General features: G+C 49.7%; 1 protein-coding gene across 2 annotated transcripts in view; it reads right to left on the bottom strand.

Annotated features, from left to right (window-relative positions):
* The window catches only part of RALGAPA2 (Ral GTPase activating protein catalytic subunit alpha 2), a 123632-nt gene that overhangs the window by 7588 nt on the left and 94497 nt on the right, over positions 1-21547 (bottom strand). For both annotated transcript variants that reach the window (XM_086631942.1, XM_086631943.1), the window contains one exon: positions 3671-3792. In XM_086631942.1, the coding sequence (XP_086488068.1) occupies positions 3671-3792 (122 nt within the window). The remainder of the gene's footprint in view (positions 1-3670; positions 3793-21547) is intronic.

Below are 21547 nucleotides of genomic sequence, written 5' to 3'. Positions count from 1 at the left end.
CAGTTATCTCTTCTCCTGTCTAGAATATCTGACCACTTCCATTTTCCAAGCCTTAACACGATTCTGGCTTCTGATCTCCAAAGAGAAAACCACCCACCCAAACGTTCTGGAGGTAATTAAAGTTGGAACGCGTTCGTGTCTGTTTGTGCCTGCTTCATTCTCAGCATTTTTTTAAAGGATGCAGAAGTACTTTGTTGAATAACTGTTTTTCTTTTTGGCTGAGGGAGCAAGAGCAGAAAAAGACCGCAGCTTAAAAGCCCGTCCTCTAAAACGAGAGAAATCTGCAGAGGGAAAGGATAAGAATAATTCAATAGCGTTGGATTACGGAGGATTTCCTGGGCTGACTCTCGTACCCAGCCTAATTAAAATACAGCATGTAATGGACCAGTTTAACAACAAAGGACCGTATTCTCATCTTTTGTTCCTGATCTGCACATCCCCTAAATGAGTTCAGGGATGTCCGTTCCGCCTACCAGGCTGCCTTTCCAACGTCTGAGATGCACGGGGCTACCTGCACTACGTACAGGGAGTTTAAGGCTCTGCTTCTGAAGGCAGCAAGAGGTCAACTGGGCCGTTTTCGTGCACCAGACGAAGCACCTGCAAGACTATCTGTGAGCCTGAGTCAGGGCACCCTTCAGGAAACCCATATCCCATCTGAGCCGAGGGGAAGCATCCCTAGAGACAGTATCAGGAACATAAAAACCTTTAGTTCAAATAAACAGATCATGGTTAATAATAGACCAACAACGTGTGTCATTAACAGCGACACATCCGATTCGCTTAATGATCTTGATTTCCTTCTTATAGTGTGTGCACTGAGACCAACCTTAGTGTCGACACCAAGCGTTCTCACTCACTGACCCTTGTGCACGCGTACGTGCAGTGATGGCAGGATCACAGCTAGGCGGAATTAAGAAGATCAGAGGAGAATTCATCGGAAATTCACCTGAGAAGTTGGAGCTAGGCAGGGTGAGGAGCTTCAGCTGCCTTGTTACTCGAGAGGGGGAAACGCAGACCTGTCTCAGCTCCGGGCATTTACTGCGCCTTGATTCATTTTTTTCTGTTTCAGAACAGAAATTCCCCTTTTACACACAGAAAAACGCCTTCTGTGCCTGCTAAGCGGCACAGAGCCGGTTCTGCAGACAAGGACGGGTCGATCTCAGCCCGGAGGAGGTCAGGCTGCCCACGGCACGGGGGGAAGGCTGCGTGCTGAGAACGCGGCGCACGGCCCCGACCGCCCTGCCCGCCCCAGCTGTGCCCACCCGGCCCCGACCGCCCTGCCCGCCCCGGCTGTGCCCACCCGGCGGGAGCCCGCGGCTCCGAACAGCTTTTCATCCCGTTCTAGTCACCGACAGGGATGGCTCGGGGGCTGCGAACGCTGTCCCACCGCACCCCAGCTGGCTGCTTCCTCGTTCCCGGACGCTGCCGGCACATTTGTAGCACCCGTCCATCGCACCGCTGAAAACGCGGAAGCGGGAAGGCTGCGGCGGGCGCTCGCGATCCGCGCGGGGCTCCTGCTCGCGGGACGGGGACTCGCCCGCGCGGCGGCTGGCAGCGGGCCGGGCTGCGGGGTACGCTCAGCATCCCTGCCCACTGCCAGGGCCTCCGGTGGGAAACACATCCCGACGGCAGCGGCTGGCACAGCCCTGGTAACGTTCACTAAATGCCCGAGTGAAGGGGTCGGTGAGGCGGGGAGACCCTCGAAGCGACGGCTTTGACTCCAGAAGTCGCCACCGGCCTCTGGTTCCTCTGAGAGTACGAAAGAAACTTGGATGCTCGGCAGTCCGAAAATCGGGACCCGACTGTGGCAGGTTTTACTCTTAAAAAATAAATAAATCATGAAACCATTCAAATGTGTTCAAGTGCTCATGATTTAACAGTGTTCTGAAAAAATTAAGTAGGTATTAAGAAACATTTTAAATATATTTTGCGTACAAAAAATCACAGAGTTTTTAAAGTACAACTACGGTATTATCAAATTAATCTGGCCTTGCTCGTCAAAATAAATTCGTTTATAGTAAGATCACTGTGTGCTATAAGAATGTGAAAACCAAATACAGTTATGCATAGAGCAAAAAATTTAAAATATATCAATATATCTCCGTTTTTACTTGCTGATACGTCACCAGACAAATGATTCAAAGTGCCAACAACACTGGGCACGAAATCTACATTTCCATTGAAACTGATAATTTTTTTTTGTCTCAGACTTTTGGCAGAGCGTATAAAAGAATTTAATTCACAGCTGTTCTACTTTTTAATGTAGAAAACATTAATCAAAGCTTTAAGTTATAAGCTTTTCTAATGTTGTTTAGTATTCCAGTTCAACAAAGATCAATAGGGGCCATCCCTGTGTTTCTTGACGCCTCTCCAGGAAGCGGCGGCGCGATTATGTAAATAGCACCGGCTCCCCTCTCCCCCTGCCAGCGCTTATCTCCAAAGCCTTCTGCTGCTGGCGACCGGCGCAAGGCCAGGCGCACACCTCTTATCTCCTGACAAAGCTCTGAAAGCTCCAGGATTGCAGCCAGTAACGTTAAACAATGATGCACGGCTGATTTTATTTGTAAGTGATTTATTTTAGTAAATTTGATTTCTTCCTTCAATTTTTCAGTTTAGATGGAAGATATTTGCTAACGAGTCGGGCTAAAGAGAAATAGAGCAGATGTCCTGCAACGTTTGTGCAGGTTTGAAACAATCTATGAAACAATCCGAAAGAATAGCGGGGAATAATCAGGAAGTGCCAGTTTCATCCTGGGAGTGCAAAATAGGGATTAAGGAATCTTTGTGAAAGAGGCCAACACACGGTGACCATATACTTTTTGGAGGCTGGAAAACCAAATCCTGAGGGTACCAGAAATCCGCATGCCAGAGTCAGAGCTCCCTTTCAGGAGGCGTTTATTTGAACTCGGGCGAAGCAGCGGAGCGGCGGTTGGTGGCTCGCCGACCGCACGCCAGCCGAAGAGCCCGGCAGGGCGCAGAGGGAATAAACCCAGAGAGTTCGGCGCGACGTTTTCGTCGCTCAGCGGGGCTGACGGAGGGTGACCAGCACCCACGGGGGTGCACGCACGCACGCACACGCACGTACGTACGTACACCCATCCATACACGAACAACCCCGAGCAGGTTCCAGGCCAGCTGTTGGAAGAAAGCCTGAGATTTGCTCGTCTACATTGAAGGGAAGCGTTAGCATCCGGCACGCTGCTACGATTTTCTAACAGAACACCGTTCTGACGTTTCTTTTGCATTAATCCCTGACCCTGGTATCTCAGCAGCATAATCCCCATTTAGCATTAGCAGCAACGGCTTCTACTGGGAGGAACTATTTCTCGATAAGTAAGCACCGATTCAGGCACAGCTTTTGAACAACATATTCCCAGCTCAGCAAGAAACCCGCACTCCTGAATGAGCCCGAGCACATTACAGAGAGAAAGTTCATTAACCTTGCTAGATTCGGGGGTTAACAGGATAGCTGAAGAAAGGAGCAGAGTGAATAGCTCTGATGCAAAACAAATTAAAATGAATGTCATCATTCCTTTTGATATTCATTAGTTGATTCAGGGGAAGAATAGTCTTCTTAAATTTGCAAGCATTTATCTACAAAAAACAGGTGTACATCTGCTGCTCAAGTGCTTCTTAGTGCTAAAGAGAAGAATAACGTGCAGAGACTCACCAGTTCCACCGAGGGAGTAGCTGGGAGAGGGAGAAAAGACCTGAGCGGCAAAATCCTCAAATGTCATGACTTCTTTATGGTTCTGGATTATTGCTTCGAGATACAGAGCTCTTTCCTCGTAACTGCAACGACCAGGTTAAGGAAACGTGTGGGCAGAATTAAATGCTGTTACACAACACCCACCACCACCGGCTCTTCAGATGCACAGCAGCACCGCCCGGGCCGTACGCAGAAAGCGGGGACCAAAGCTGCCCCGTGCTGCCGAGCGGTTCTGAAGGTGAGCAGCAAGGAGTGAACGCACCTGAAGGGCTGAGAAGAAGGGCAGTGCCGTTCAGCTGCACGCAGGAGAAGCAGTGGCTGGGTAGATCTGACCGATTGCTGAAGTTACCCAGGGCAGCAAGGACCCCCCAGGCTGCAGGCTGCTTTAATCCGAACCCCACTTCAACAGCCAGGCTGTGGGATCACCCAACGTTCCTCCTGCAATCACCCCGTCAGACTAGGAAAAAACTGTCAGGTTGGAGAAACAACCTAACAGGAGAGAGGCGATCCCCCCCCCCCCATCTTTATTTGATCATTGTACTTCTCAAAGGCAATTAGCTGTAATCAACACAATTCCTGAAAGCGTGAAGTCTCCGTCCAAGGCAGGTGCTGGAAGCTGTAATCTTACGTATCCCAAAGAAACGATGCGCATCGGAAAAAACTCACCGCACAGCTCGCGGGCGCTGCGGTCTGCGCAACGCCGACGACAAAGCCATCTAAACGCAGGGCTATTGCCTTTTAATTAAAACTCGGCAACCTGGAACCCACGGCATTCAGATGTGTAATCAAAAACCAGTCACCAATAAAACTTACAAGCGTAACAAGCCGAAGCAACTTTCCAGCTGTCTTAATAGGACCCCTGCTTGCGGCAGCTTTTCACGGCGGAGAAAGCAAATCTTTTCCCTTTGTGTGCAGCTTCTGTTTTCTCAGAAGGTGAATCATACACTTCCAATAACAGGATAACGCCTGAAACAAATCCACAACGGGCTGAAGAGCCTCACGTATGACTTTATGAATTAACGCTCGCAGGAGCCAGTATGACATCTCATTCTCCGTCACCTCATTTAGAACAAAAGTTTTCGGGTCCTCACTGTGTTCCTGTTACAGGGAAATGCATTTTGGCTCTGCGAGACTGCTACGTGGGAGCAAAGGGCAATTTAAGTTTAGAAATTAGGAGCAGTGAGAACAACACCAGTGGCAGCACAGTGCAGGTGAGAGCATTTAGAACTGAAAAGCATTACTAATTAATACTGAAGTGCCATTTGTGACTTTCATTACATTAACAAAACCACTTTGAAACAGTTTTTTTTTAAACAATAAAATCAGAGTAAAGTGGTAACTGAAAATAGGAGAGGATGGTCCAGTGTTCTGCCTCAGGGGGAGTAAGCAAAGCGCGTCTTAATTGCGTGCAAGTTCCTATAGGCGTGGTGGTAAAAAAGACAAAAAAAAAAAAAAAAAGAATTTTGCTTTTAAGGCTGGCAGAGGCCGATTGATGGGTGACAAATCTCCTTATAAACTTCCCGTGGAAGCCTGAAGAAAGAAAATCAATACGCAGCGTTTCAGAGTTCGCACCTGCTGACAGCCTTATTTGCTTCGTTCTCCTGCCTCCTTCCCCCAGCCCCGCAGGAGCATTCCTGCTAGCGGAGCAGGAGCCCGCCTGCGCCCGCGCTGCCTCCCCATTATGGGCTGAACTCCTGATGACTCTTGGTAATGAATAGGCTGCCAAACTTCCTCGGAGAGGAGGCACACGCCTGGGCCCTGTTCTAAAGGGACTGACGGATGCCATTCACTCCTCATTATGAAGCCCCTGATTCCGCGGCGCGCTCGGCTGTTGCCAGGGCCGTGCGGAGCGCGCGGCCGGGCGAGCGCCGGCCCCCGCCAACAGCGGGACGCGGGGGCTGCGCGGCCGTCTGGCGAACAGCCCCTCCGACACGGAGCTGGCACGTGCTGGCGCAGCGGGAGCAGACCCCAGGCGTGACAAATTGCTGAAAGGGCTCGGCTCAGCGCGGGGCTGGCGGCCACCTGAGCCTGCCGACCGGCCGGCGGCGCGCGGCCGTTGGGGCCGCGGTCTGCTCGTGGGCCGCCTCGCACACGGCCGGGAGGCCAGAAAGGCTTTTCACGCTCTGCCCAACAACGTCCCGCTGTTTAACGGAAGGCCTCGCGCGGCTGGCGCGGAACGACTGCCGCCGCACCAGAAGTTTGCACCGGTTTTGCTGAGTATTGCACGGGAAAGGAGAGCGAGGAGGCTCGGACTGGGTTAGCTCTGCATCTCCTAAAATCCTTATTTATGAGGTGGGAGGTGCCCCTAACCACACAAAAGACTGGGAAACAAACCACTCGGCCAAACAGCCCGGTAGCTACAGGAGAGGCATCTGAAAAATAACGCACTGAGCCGTCTAAGCCGGGGTCCAGAGAGCTGTGCAGATCCATCGGCAGCTTTGGAGGCGTACGAGGAAGATCCCGACCCAGTGCTGCTCCTGCAGACTGAAAAGCTGAAAGCAGGAGGTGCAGACAGCATGGACTCAGCGAGGAAGACCGCTGTGCAAACCGGCCCCGCGGCACCAGCACCCTTCTCCGCTCTGCGCGCTCCGTACGTCTCCCCCAGGCTCCCCTGAGCACGGCTACTGGGAGCACTGGGCAGCACGGGGGTCCTGCTGTACGCTCCACTTACAGCCCAACCTAAAAAGCATTGTCACTGCAGGAAAATTAAACTCTCTGCTATCTCCGTTTTAATACGTTCACATATTAGGGGAAACGGTTTGGATTCATTAAAAAAAAAAGTCAACTAAAGTTTTAGCGAAGTTTAAGAATTTGAACGGAGGCATTAGGAGCACAACAAGTGGTAAAGAGCCCTTTGAAAAACACCTCCAGCCTGTACACATAGGTCAGGGAAGCAGCACGACATCCCAAAAACCATCTGATCTCTCACACCAAATCTTTGTTCGGTAACTTGTTCAAGTCTCGTACGCAAACAAACCCAGCGCCCAGCTACTCCGTGGTGTCTATGCCAGACCCTCCAGTGGGCATCACTATGTCGGTCGTGTGCCAGGTACCCCGGGCACCAGTAACGTGTTGAGGCTCCGAGAGAACATAACGTACCCAAAGCATAACCGTGTGGGATAGATGGGGGGTAGGGGAAGACTCAGCATTTCCAGACTGTTTGTACGGCGCAGTCTGGAACAGCGCTGCAGCCTCACGAAGCTGCACGTTTACCACCAGGCAGGAATGCCTTCATCCAGAGAATCTCTCGTGCAACACCCGACCTGTCAGAGCGGCCGCCCTGGGAAACGCGCCGTGCCTTCGCCCTGATGAACCAGTGATGTGGTTTTACTCATCTGCACGTACCAGAAGTACCAAGTCGTGCCACCTCTCTCCCGTGGGCCCCCAGCGCAGCGTCTCTGACACAAAGATGCAACGGGCACTAACGTTTTTATTTATTTCCTACACTAAATGACGTAGAGTCATGGCAAGGTGCGAATTATCGGCGATGAGTATATGTGTTTGACGACAATCAAATATCAGTGTTTGAATATGATGAGGTTTTAGAACTGTTTTATCAGTTTATCAATGATTTTAATGGTTCAATCACACAACGCAAGCTGTTTGAAAAAAACGTGACGATGCTAAAATTCACTATTTGCAATAAACCGTGTCCTCTTATCGCACGCAGCAGGATGAACTGGGAAGTTCTGGGCTGAAAGACATGCAAGACCTCCTTCCAGATGGAGAATCCGAAACCAGACAAAGGGTGGAATTTTTTGAGAACTCACCAGAGATGCAGGCAGCAGCCGGTGCACAGCTCCGATCTACGAGCATCCCTTCCATATTTAACCGCTGCAACGCAGAGCCGGTTTCAGACACACGGTTTAAAAGGGAAAGCCTTTGAAGAGCCTTCAAAGGCCTCGTGGCCTGGGTTCTGCAGGTGAACTGAGCCATCCTGGGGTCAAGATCTGTCTAATGTTTCCCCCTCTGCACACACACACACAAGGTTAAACCACAAATAACTACATAAGTAGAAACGGGGAATACAGAAGACTCTTATTTAAACGGATCCCAAAAATCTAGAGCCTTTGCTTTTTAACCTTAACTCTGTGCTGACCTCCAGCAAAACCATCAGCTACCCATCACTGCTGATGGCAATGGCCAGCAATTCCTTCCCCACGCTACTTTCAGAAAACAAAAGCATTTGGGCAACATTTATATACTCTCACCAACATACGGAAACAACTGCGTGTTCTGTTGACACAGCACTCTTTTCGTGCAAGTAAAAGACAAAACCATTTGTGGGTTTGTGAACAGACGAAGAGAGAACTGACTGGCTGCTCTCCACAGCTCGGTGTGTGCCGCGTGCCCATGCCAAGGGGCTGCAGACTGGAACCCAACCGCTCGGGTCCATGAGGTGCACGCACCGAAGCGACTGTTCCTCCAGCTCCAGAGGGACTGCCAAGGAAGCTAATGCGGACTGCTGGCATGAACCTATTGCAATTCCCATCTGTGATGTGAATCCCACCCTGAGAAGGGTTTTGGGGGCATCTGGCCAGTGGAGAAGCTGGAAGTATAGAGGCAGACAGCTCTTTCCAGCCCATCAGACATCAAGGCTGTCTACATGTCCACATGCCAATTCCTTCTTCCACCCAACTAGAGAGACTTAAAGCAAACCTTTGAACTGATTGGTGAATGCAAGGAAGCACGCTTCCCAAATCTGCACTAGGGCTCTCCAGCCTCACAGGTGCTTACAGAGGAGATGGCACCGGTAGCGCGTGGACACGAGAAGGAAAGCCTGTTTTGCAAACAGCTGGTTTCTTGGGCAGCCTGGCAGAATCCCAGGCAGAGGAAAAACGGGGCTGTGGTGAACTTCTGTTTTACTGGTCGCCCTGGCAAGATTTCAGTTCCACAGAACTACTGGTAAGTCATTTCTGACCATCACACGTATTTCAGTATCCTCCTAATTTGTGTCATAAGAACCAAAGACGGTTCTACAAAAAGAACTTGCTCCTGACACCGTGATAGCGGTTTTGAAAACAAACAGGAACATAAATGTTTGGGACTTACCAAGGTAGAATAAAGCGGGGACCATAAAATTGAGGTTAACGTAAACGTATCGGTAGATGATCTTTACGCACCTAATTGTCCTCCTTAAGCTCTGAACAGGACAGGGCTCCTGTGCTTTTAAAACGTTGGGACAGGCAATTTCGGTGCGAAACTCAATATGCTTGATGGGGCTTGCCATCATTTATGGTCTGGTGACTGTCACTACTGCACAAATTTAACTGGAAACTTTTGGGGGAATTCTAGTAACACATATCCTTCCTTGAACAGGTGCAATTAAACTATACCTGTCAACAACTGCAGATTTATGTGCTTTTTTTAAACCAAAGCATCTGAGATCAAAACTTTTCAGCGCGAACCATGTCTCAAACTGGTCGATGTAACACGTAGGACACGCGTTGGACGAGGTTGACTCTGCGTAACCGTCCAGCTCAAACCGAGGGTTCTGTGGGAGAGGGGAGCAGGGTTGGCTGCTGTGCCCCACGCTCAGCCCCCAGGAAGACCATCTGTCTGCGGTGCCGCCGCGGGAGGCAGGGCTGGACGCTCTCCCTTGGCAGAGCAGGGCTGGCTAGTGCCAGGGCTGCTCTTCCTCCTCCTTATCCAGAGCGGGCAGATGATCCTCTGCTGCCAAACCCAAGAGCTCATCCTCTCCGCAGAGCAATTCCCTCTGCTCTGCCAGTGCTCACTGCAGAATCACACGGACGGGCAGCCCTCTCCTACCGCTGCGCCGGGGGGTCGGGGGGGGGGTCCAGCCGCGAGGGATGGCCGGAGCCCGGAACACCCTGGTGTACAAGAGACGTGACTCTCGCTGAGACCGACAGGTACACAAAGGTTTTCCAACAGATTTCTGGTTCGTGGAGCTTTGCCCAGCACCTCAGCACCCCGTCTGGAGCTCTGCCACCTCCCTGCCCCCGTGGGGCCTGTGTCTTTGCACGGGATTACAACAGAACTGATGGAGATGGGGCTCCAGGTACCGCCAGAACACAGAATAAAAAATAACCTGTAATTGCTTTGAGTAAGATGGCAGGTGCTACGGCACTCTCCAACGTGCACCATGCAAGACCGTCGCCGTTAATCGCTTTAAAGAGGAAAGTGAAACACAACAACAAAACACGTCTCACGTGGCTGCAAACCCTCTTCGTGGAAATCCAGTAACGAAACAGCAAAATTGTACCGAAGGCGCCCTGAGGCATGAAGCTCCGGCTCGTGCTCCTCTGCGCGGAGCCGCGCTCTGCGCTGCTCGGCAGGCAGCGCGGTGCCCAAGGTGTGCCGCCGACCACCCGTCTGGCGCAAGCCCTCGCCTGCCGCTCGGGGACACCGAGAATATGTGGCACATTAGTCATGCCAAGTGCTTCAGGGAAGAATTTTGCATTTATTATGAATAAGGCAGAAAAGAAGCTTTCATCTTAATTTACTACTACTCCTTCTTGTGGGAAGCCCCTGGGAGGAGATAGGTTGTACCGTTACAGATGGATCATTCCACAGGAGGAGTGAAGGAACAATGAGTTACGTCCCTGATACAACAATTGTGTACTTTATTGGCACTCGCGTTTATCCCCATCTGAAGCTTTTTGCATTCTAACATAGAGGACTTGTGATGATCTCCCATCAGGTATTCCTGTTTGTACAGACACCTGCTCTGTTGGAAAGAGAACAGTTACAAACGCACCTCATCTCTTTCATTAGCTTTGTTCTCATGGAGATCGTTCCCAATCCAGCAGAAATGAAATGCTACAGCGGTGCCCAAACCAGTGGTAAAACCACCAAACACGCATGTGCCAAGAGAAACGGCATTGTACGGTCAGCCCTCTGCACATCCTCTGTGCTCCACGCTTCACCGTACTGAAAAGGCTTGTTTAGAATATTCCAATTGATTAAAATGATGACATAATTGCCCATTATCAGCTAATGCAGCAGAAGCCCTAGCTGGTAAGTCATTCCACAGAGCACACAAAGATTTAACCACCAAGAGCGCTGTATTGGAAGAACTATCATGACTTCAGTTATACAAGTTTTTGGCCAGTAAACTAGTGGGCATGATTCCCCCAATGTACATTTTCTCTACAAGTATCCATATAGTCCCCTATGCAATCCCAAGAGATATTCTAAAGGGACAGAAGCTGTTTGGGTCAAATTGAAAGTTGCCTTCCCAGTGCCCCAGAGCAGAGAGACATAGAGGTCTTCTCTCCTGAGGGCCGTGGGGTGAGTTATCTTCTGGTCTCCTCCCGCAAAGTACTTACTCACCCAGGGAAATGACCTGGAGACTGCAAAACTAAAGATTTTGGGTGGGAGAGGCCCAGAGAGTGGAGGGTCAGGAAGATGTGCTGGTGTCCCAGAGGCAGCACAGGCTGCAGGGAGAGATGGACCTTGAGAAGAACGTCCTGAGGAGCAGAGCCTGGCCATGGCTTGCCTTGCCCGTGTGCTGCGCGGGAGCTCGGGAAAGGAGCTGCCATCCCGGAGCCTTCGTCGTTCGGCTCTGGAAGGAGCAGAAGACAAATCCCTCGGTCACGTTTTCAGAGAGATCATTATCCCGCCGTGGCTGTCCCGTTTTATCAGTGTATGTACAGCTGCCGATGCTCGTGTTCTGCAATTATCCAGCTTGTTCCGCAAACGGGGTGATCATCAGGGGATAAATAACTGGAGGAAAGGTCACATGTTACCGAGCAATGCTTCCCCTGTGCTTTGTTGCGGTCTTAATTTTATTCAAACACTAATGAAATGCACCTATTTCAGTAATTCCACTAATGAGCTGTTACTTTTGGACATCTTAGAAAAAGGGCAAAGGTACGAAGGTTCAATTATTTGTCATCTCCTTATGCCTCGTGGTTCCTTCAGATTGGCTGCCTGAACACCCAGGGATAACGCCGTCTCCTCGGTCCGCCGTTGTCAGCCACGTACCGGCAATACGGCCCCTTCGACTTCTGTCGTCCTCTTTGTTGCAGCGTGCATCACGGAGAAGGGGAGGCTCCTTTGGAAAGCTGGAGTATTTTTCCACTAGACAGTGCACTAACAATTCCTTGTTTGTGAACAGATTTTCCGAACTGTCACAAGTCACCCGCACCACCTTCAGGGAGGGGCGGCAAAACCCCCGACAGCTTTGCCAGGCAAATCCTGGCAACTTCTGGAAACGTCAGCCCTGCAAGAAGAGCTGTAAGGACCGAGTAACGGCCGAGTACCACAACGCCACACATGAGCTGTCCCTCCCAACACGCCATCACCTCCCACGCATCGTCCCCGCGGCTGCGGCAGCAGCTTACGGCGACAGACGCTGCGCTGCACTGAAATCTCCCCAAAACCGTGCGGAGAAAACACCCCAGGCTGTTTGCACTGGGGGAACGGCCTCTGTGATCCTCATTCTTCAGACAAAAAAGCGACCGAGTGACCGAACCCCTGGGGAAGGGGCTGTCTGGGAGACGTCAGCGCTGCCTTGGAGCTACACACCCAAAAGCCCCGAGCCATCCCCGGCCGGGTCCGTACCGTGCATCCGCTTCTGCGTACCGCGGGCGCTCGCTGGGCGCCGGCACGCTGCGCCGCGGGGTCGGGTGAGGAGGAGGTGGTTAACTCACTCATTTTTGCAGCACGTGTGGACCAAATATTTAATTAAAGCCGGGCCTGGCGTGTGCTATCACACAATATAGCCCGCCTGAATGCGCGACATAAAGACATTGTCCACCGGCGCGGGTGATTAATTCAGCACTTACAGATGGCCGAGCCACGTGGGTGTCATTCAGCGTATTCCAAGTGCGAGACCCTCGCCGGTAGGTTGGGTGACCTAATGGAAACTAAAGGACCAGAACGTGCTAAGTGAGAAACAAATATGCCTCATCCACGCAAATAAATTAAAAATGCTGAGGAATGCTCTGGCACGTCACCTATTTCGTACGGAGCACTTTGCACCCATGCTATTAGTTTTTTTTCTAGTTTCCAAAGCAGGATAGCTGTGTCCAAGTATTTTATGCTTAAGAAGAGAGAAAACCATGCAGATGGGGAGTGTTATTACCTTCATGTTACAGAGGACCTAGGCTACAGAGAGACAGAAAAATGTATTTAGAAGCTATGCAGGAAGACTTTGTGGTTAAGGAACTAGAAAACAACTCAGGTCTCAATTTATTTTTCCTTAACAGATTTCCTTCTCTCCTGTTTTAATAATTTTAAAAAACGTCAAATGATGGCTTTTTAAAACACTTCCACTATCTGATATGTTTTAGAAACATAAAAGTGACTTTAATTGGGATTTTTTAAATGAATAGGAATTCTGTCCTTTTAAAATCTTAAGCAGAAGTCGTTTCATTTTTGCAAAGCTAGAAATTCTCTCTCTCTCTCATCAGATAAAGCATCCATTTTTGGTAGCAGTAGCAGACTGCAAAACATCCAAACCTTTGGTTAGTCCTGGACTTCAGCATCTTTAGCTTTGGGCCGTACACGTGTATTAACCAGGGAATCAAGTTCAGGGGAGAAGCAGAAACAGTTTTTTCTGCAGCTCATTGTTTGCATTTGACAGCTGTTGGAAAGTGCTTACATGCTGGAAATATTAATAGTCCTGATGGAGATAAGTGAGGCAGGCGGGCAGGAATGGGAAGAGCTGTTTATCACACGGCTCTCCTCTATGGCTGCAACTTCCTCTGGACAGCCAGATAATACGATTTGGCCCTAAAACACGCGCAGCAGACAGCGGAATGTTTACTTGGAGCCGAAACCAGAACATAAAGGCGGCAGCATGGTTAGGCAAGTGGAAGCCGTGCGCCTCCTCGGGAAATGCCAGGCTGCTCCTGCAGGTTCACGCAGCCGCAGCGGTTACTTTTGCAGTCGACACAACAGGGAAGGGGAGAATCTCTCCTGCGGACCTTGTTCCAGTGAGCTGTGCCTCTGCACCTCACGATTAGATTGCTGCCATGCCCTGTACGTGCTCCTTTGCCCTCGGGGCACCCAGACCCAGAGCTGACACAGAACGCAGCTGCCCGCGAGCGCCCACGCTGGGAGCACGGCTAGCGCTTGGCCAGGCTCCGCGCCGCCTCCGCGGGCTGGGATCCCGGGGGGAACTCAGAGGGACCCTGCGAACCTCCAGATCCCGCGGCGGTGGAGCGCGGGCAGCCGGGGGCCCTCCTGGCAGGGCTGCTCTGCCGCGCGCGGGCCGGGCTGCGATTTCTCACCGTGAACGCAGAGGAGCTGCGAGTGGGTGGATGCTCAGCCAGCTACACCAGATCTGCCTGCCTTCTCCTCAGACCTTTAGGAAAGGAGCAGGCTTGCCTGAAAGGTCTGTGGGTTTATTTCATTAATGGTATCAGACGATGACAAAATGCTGTTGGCAGTCGCTTATATTTAAAATTTTATAATAAAAAAATGATAGCCCATAAAAGCATAAGAAAGAGGCTTACGAAGTTTTTGAAAATGTGTTGCTATACTTTGGTCACTGCACGTTTGAAAGTGCACAAACATAAAAATATATACCTATAGCCTTACAGGCACATGTGTCCCTATTTAAACACATGCACCTGTATGCCCTTCTCAGTGTATTTTAACGTTGCTACACTTACTGCCATCTCTTTCTCCAAATTCAGGCATATTCACCTGAAGTCAGAAACGTCACCAAACTGGTACACTGCCTCTTAAAAAATTCAAATGCCACATCAGCTTTACTCCTCAGCCCACTCTGTCACAAAATGCAGCTTAAGACAGGGTACAGGTCCCTGCGTGTCCTCAAGAGCCCGTATTTTCAAGCTCCATCACGGCAGTATCCAAGTGAACACGCACTTAGTCATTCTCAGTCACTCTCAGCTTTGAAAATTAAACAACCAGAGACAGGGGAAGAGAGAGATAATGACTGATTCATAATTCAAAATTCTCGAGAACTGTTCATCAGACTTACAAGGCAATCAAGTAACTTGCAAGATAATTCTCCCACAGTAAACCAGAAGCCAACTTTTGTCTCAGTGTTACATTTAAACGATAAGGGAAAGCAAGCAGGGATTATCAAAACATTTCCCCGCACATTCACTTCAGAAATCCGGGCACTTTGGAAATGGAAAAAGAGGTAATTACTGACAGCTTACAGCCGACAAGCAGCGCCAAGGCAGGACAACACTGGCAAAACAGGTGAGACAGCTGCGGAGAGGAATCTGGCTCCCCCAGCCACGCACCAGCACGCACCGGAGCAGAGCACGCCGGCCCTGGCGGGCAGCCGGGCGGCACAGCCCCCCCAGGCAGACCCCCGTCACACTCAGAACCTCCCTCCGTAAACTGGAGGGCCTTTTCCCTACAGGAGCACCAGAACTGCCCTACCTGGGAAGCGGCTGCACGACTGACCGCGCTCCGGAGAAAGCGCAGCGCTCCTGGCAGCAGAACCAGCGCGCCCAGGGCGTGCCGAACGGACACGCAGCGCTCCCGGTCCCTTCCGAATTTACCGGGTGGGTAAACACAGCCCTGCAGAGCGGCCAGGGGAGCAGAGGGTACAATTACCCAGAAAAACCTGGTTAAACAGGGAAGAGTCCACACTTAATTGTGTGTTTGCACATAAAACCTTGGGGGGGGATGGACGAGCTGGCAATCGCAGACTCATAGATCAGCTGAAGTTATATTCACCTACAAATTTGCTGGTAAAAGCCTGTGTTTCGAGTTTCTGAGCAAGATGCTACAAGTGTTATTTAAACGGCACATATATGCCAAGGACAAGTCAGGAGACCGCTGTGTCCAACGAAGGGTGAAGGGTCTGGAGCACAGTTCCTACGAGGAGCAGCTGAGGGACCTGGGGCTGTTCAGCCTGGAGAAAAGGGGGGTCAGGGAAGACCTTATCGCTCCCCACAACTGCAAGAAAGGGGTTGTAGGGAGGTGGGGGTCGGTCTCTTTTCCCAGGTAACAAGCAGTAGGACAAGAGGAAACAGCCTCAAGTTGTGCCAGGGGAGGGTTCGATGGGATATTAGAACAAACGTCTTCACCAGAAGGGCCGTCGGGCATTGGAACAGGCTGCGCGGGGAGCGGTGGAGTCACATCTGAAAAGACATGTGGATGTGGTGCGTGGGGACTTGGCAGTGCTGGGGTTAATGGTTGGACTCGATGATCTTAAAGGTCTGTTCCCACCTAAGTGATTCTATGATTCTACAATTCTATCTACGTGAGCCTGAACAAAAGGAAACGCTTTTGATTTTAAATAAATTGAAACAAAAACTGTACTTCAGTTAGTTTTAAAGCAATCTTTTTGCCCACAATGAGAGCAGCAGGCTGCCCACTAAACCGACCTGCATCACACATGCATCTCGTTGATGGGAGCATCTATGCCTTCAATGAAAAAGTGCTGTAAGCCTGATGAGAAGTAACGAGCTACTCCATTGCTTATAAAAATATAACACTCAGCGTATCACTCGCACAAATATATTTGATTTCCTGATAGTGATATTTCCAGCTCTTCAAAATTAAATGTTTTCCAAATGTAAATCCTTGGAAAACTTGGTTTCTCTGAAAAGACAAGATTCTACAAACTGTGAAGCAGTTACCAATGTTTACAAATATTTATTCTTTACTTTTGAAAGAGGATATCCATAAAGGATCTTAACACACAGTCTAGAAAAAAATAAACTGAAATGCCTTTAATCATGTATGATTGCCACCCACCCAAAACAAGTGCAAGGACACTGATTTCTAAGAGCACACGCTGCCCCACGGCCAAAGGGCTCCGTGCGTGCGTAACGTCGGCCGCACCGAGTTGCTGATGAGCTGCACGCAGACATGGAAATGTAAATTCCTGGAATTTACCAGTATGAGATTTCATCTCCCATCGCACATGTACCCAGGTCACCTTTGTGCCTTGGATATAACCGATGGACTAGCAATCTCTCCTTCAAATTCTCACTCTTTGGTTAAGGGAAAATCTTTTTGGATGAATTTGTAATCGTATTTTTTACCTCCTAAAGGTTAATAAACCATCACTGTCAGTTTGATGAGAGTATAAGGATCAGGCAGCTACAACCAGAACAAAATATAATTACACAAAATAATTTTGCCCCTTCTACTTTATTACAGATCTTTTCATTATTCTGGGACTAACACTAAATGGCTCAGTTTCAGGTCTATTACACGTGATAATTTACATTCATTACAATCAGGGACAGGTAACTGTGGTGCTTATTATCACATCCATTACCAGTGACACCGTTTGCAAGATGCTCAACACTAAATGTACTTGTTGCTGCAGTGATACAGGCTGGGAAATAGCTCTGCATTAGAGGATAGGAAGGAAGAACAAATTAAAAAAAGACCACCAAGAAATTGGTGGGGATGTCCCAGTTTTAAATTAAAAAAAATAAAAAAAGAGAAGGAGAAGTTTAAAATAATCTGACACATTCGTAACTGTCGTAGACGTTCTAAAGCAGAGCAGAGCCAGGGGCCGCCCAGGGGACCTGCTGGGCACGAGGCTCTGAGTAACAGACACAGCACCTCGGAAACATCTTCTCAGGTCTGATTTTGAGAACACGGGAGCTTCGTGGGGGCTTAATTTCAAACCAATACTCCCGTGCCGCCCCGTTCGTTCCGTACGAGCCCCGTAACGCCCGCTCTACCTGAGCCCACTGGGGTGCAGTGGGAGTGGGGTCCCTGGCTGGCAGTGGGGTGCCCAGCCAGCAGCAGGACCCTGGCTGGCAGCGGGGTGCCTGGCCAGCAGCCATGCCTGCCCTGCGCCGCAGCCGCAGCCGCGCCGTTTGTTCCGCGGCGCCAACCGGGCAGTGCGGCGCAGCACAGCACCTGGTACTCCGGTCCAGGCCCTCCGTGGCAGCTGACTCTGCAATCTCCCTGCCAGGTGGTTGCACTTCAATTCCATTAGCTAGGCTTTGTAGGGTTAACCAGTATCCAGAGGAAATCTTTTATTCATATAACACAGTACGCCTTTTGTTGATCTCTGAACAATGTTGCTTAAAGTCCATTAAATTAAAATTCTCTTTCAGGCACAGGGCCTGCAACAGGTACAGCGGCACGTACCCACCCTGTCCGCTCCCGCGGCATTGTCGTGGGCACGCAGCCGTCGCAGCAAAATTTGGTCCCCAAAAGCAGACGATTAAGCCAGCATTTAAAATAACATTTTTTTCCCTGGGAGTGACCTCTGAGTAGGGGGAATGGATTCCCCTTTCATTGCACAGCTCAGCCGGTGTGCGTGCTGTGATGACCCTCCGTTTTCCCAAAGGAGTAAATTAAAATTCTGGTGCATGTTTACGAAACCTGCTTTTTTTTTTTTTTAAATTATAAAGTGGGGGTGAGGGGTGAACAAGGAAGAAGCAAAACTGAAAATGTGACTCTTTCACAACAAGGCAAGTTAGTGCAATAGTTTCACTGCTGGTGACTTCTTCTAAATGCTCTACTATTTCTAAAAAAATTTCCCCGTGGGTTTTACGTAACTCAAGTTGCCCAGAGTCTTATCCTCACATTTAATTATGGGGCAAGAGGTGAGTTAATGACTAAGCTGTACGATATGCTTTTAAATAATCAAGTTCTAAATTCAAGCACGAGAGAAACTGTGGTGAAAACGGAGAAAGAGTAGCAGGGTGGAGGACGGAGGGCTGTCGAGGTGCCACGCAGCCCGAGCTGATGGTCACTGTTTCAACGCCCAGGACTGGTCAGTTTTAAATCAACTTTAAAGAAATGTGAGAATAAGACATAATCAGAAAACAGACAATTGTGTACAGGTAATGCAACGCACAGAGGAAGAACAGAAGTGCTGAAAACTGCCCCAGGAAAAACTACTTCTGCCTATAGGAAGAAACGACATTACGGGAAGGACGGGGAGGGCTCCGACAAACCAGCAAGGGGGTCGGCCACAACGGACGAAGCGCCACCGGAGGCCTCTCCAGATCAGGGCATTGAGGTTGTGTTTCCCAATTTAAAGCTGCCAAAGCGCACTGCAGCACCGGGGGCAGCGGGAGCTGAGGCTGCGCGTCGCAGGGGGAAGAGGTGGGACAGCCTCTCCCCATGGGGTACACCCCCCCCCCCCCCCAGGGGCTCATAAAATTGGGGTCACCAAAAAATACACCTGGGAAAGCGCAGGCGAGCAATTCTGCTGCACGAGCCACGGGGCACTGGCAGAGGCTTTACGCTGCAGCCCATCACCGAGGTGTCTGGGTTATGGAGGACGCACTTCCGCCGCGATGAGATTACGGCCGACGCGCAGAACGGCAGCGCTTTGCTCAAACGGAAAGTTAATCTGGTTTGGGGAGGCAGAGGAGCGAGCTAGAACTGCCCTAGAGAAAGCTGTGACGCGGAGCAGAAACCCCACCCGAGACCAGAAGGACCTTCTGCTGACGCTCGCTGGGAGCCTGCCCGGGGCAGGGGAGGTGGCTGGCAGCCGGTGACCACCGTGCGGCTCCAGCCCCCTCCTCCCAGGCCATCAGAACCAGCGCCTCGGAGCCCCCTGCGAAAGAGCAGAGCTGCTCTGCTCTGCACAGCCCTCCCCATCTGCTTCCTGCCAGGCCCCACTGACACATCTCCTTCTCCAGACAGCAGGAAACGCTCCTTTGTGCGCCGTGTTGGAGATGACCACGGATCACCTGAGGGGCTGACCCTTCCCCAGCACGTGCCTTGAAGCATCTCCAGCTTTAGAGAAGGGAAGAAGGATTCTAACAAAAGGTGTGTGCCGAGGAGCTGAACACCTAACTACCTGGTGCACGAACCTCTGCAGGTGCCCGGGAGTCCGGCTGTTCCACCGTTTCGGGACACACCAGGTGTCCGGGTTGCACAGCCCTCATCGCAGAAACCAACTGAGCAAAAACCTGTGAAGCTTTCTTCTCGTTCTTGGCTTCCGCTGGAACACGTAATTCTTAGTGTTACCACTGCTTCTTGAAGATGGTGCCCTTTAAGCTAAAGTTCTGAAGTTCTTTGAAGTCCTTAACTGCAGAATCATCTCAGATACAAAAGGAGATCATGGGAACCGAAGAGAAAGGGGGAGAGCAGACGATGAATTTTTAATGAAGCATCAAAGTTGGTGGAAGCAGAGAGGGAGAATCTATAGGGAGAGCGACCCAGGGAAGAAGCGACGCAGCAGTAATGCTGCTGCCATCGTACCTCACCAGGAAATGTTTCGAGTGCAGGCTTAGGTAAGACTTTTCTTTATTCACGTTTTCTTCCAACTTTTGTTAAGTCTTAAGTTTATCAACGAAATACCTGCCCAGGTATAAGCTTTCTGAACTAGCATCTTTTAATTAAAATAAGAAATGATAAGAGAGTTTTGAACACGTCCTACTTCACCGCTTAGTTGGCAACTGACTGTTTTTATAACTACAGCTTTTTGAAAGCTATCGTCTTCTACGGCTTGAGAAACGCATCAGGCCCATGCTGTGAGTCTGGAGCAGAAAGCTGTTCCGCACACCAGATGACACTTCCCTATAACACCCATCACCAGAGGCTGGTTCACAGTGAGTTAACTTACTCACTCAAAACTCAACCACCAAATTTCACCCAATTTTAAAAAGAAGGGTTTTTTATCACTCGATTGACAAGTGTCTTCTACAGAACGCAATCGACGCTGACGTACCGCCTGCGCAGTCACACACGGACGCTTCCCACACCTATCTTCACCAGGAATCCAGTGAACTACTTCTTCACAGTCAGTAACACAAGGAGAAGCGGTGTCTTTGGCAAAGGTAAGAGTGGCTACAAACAGCCCTTCTCCGTGCCAACCTCACTACGCCTGCGTCACGCAGCTACGTGAGCCGTGAGCTGGTCCTGCCAGCAGCCTGCAAAGTCTCATCCATTTGCTGGAAAACACCCACTGCGACACAAGATGAGGCCATCAAATAATTTCACTTGCTAATTAACTTTGGAAATGCGTTCCAGCCTTGTCTTCAAGAGTGATGTTAACAGACTACAGCGCTCGTTGCACCGCCAAGCTTGCTTTCTATTTGAAAACTGAATTATATGACTGGGTGGAACAGCATAACACCGACACCCGTAAGTGGATTATTTGAAATGAAATATTTAGCTTTTTTGCGATATCTATTTTCAATAAATGCCTTGGCTTTGCCGTGGTATTTATCTGTGCAGGCACACTGCTATCTGATCCCAGCGTACGATGCCATTAACACGACGGCACGTTTACACGATGCTACCTCGAGCCAGGCTGGGCTGCCCGGGCACCAGGATCTGCCTACATGAAGCAGATACTGTTCTGCAGCTCAAAACAATGACCAGCACTTGTGAATGAAAAGAGAGAAAGTGAACATTAGCACATCAAAGGCCCTTTCTGAAAGAAGAAAAATTGCATGATGCACACTTTAATCTTTCTGACAATCTATGCATGGATTGAACTGAATTCTGTTTTTCACACAAATGTGAATGCTTGATATGAGGACATCTTTACCAACAGCAAAAAGAACAGAGAAAGACATGCTAGGACAGTCTTTGAACTTTTACAATATGGATTAACATGCAATAATATTTAACAACTGACAGAATTACATCCTTCTTATCTCTTAATAAACCCAGAAAACGTAAATATCATTTTACGGGCAACATACGGAAAAACTGTTATAAATATTTTGATCTGAAAGTTAAAAAATTAAGAAATTAGTAGTAATCAAAATACAGGCAATATTAAAACCTTCACCAAATGTCTATTATTTAAGATCAGTTACCCATCACAGAACAGCCTTAAGAGACATTCAGTTAATTAGCACTTCTATTTAGCTAACTACCGGTGGAATAGGACGCGTGCTTGTGGGTTTAAAAGAAAATACTGCAAAAATACGCGTATGACACATATCCCACTAATCATCCTGCTGTGATAAGCGCAGAGCTTTCTGCACGGGGCTCCTCTCG

This window comes from Tauraco erythrolophus, chromosome 2, assembly GCF_009769465.1.
Source record: "Tauraco erythrolophus isolate bTauEry1 chromosome 2, bTauEry1.pri, whole genome shotgun sequence".
In the NCBI taxonomy this organism is placed as follows: Eukaryota; Metazoa; Chordata; class Aves; order Musophagiformes; family Musophagidae; genus Tauraco; species Tauraco erythrolophus.
Note: the sequence above shows the minus strand (reverse complement) of the source record. Positions and strands in the feature narration are given on the sequence as shown.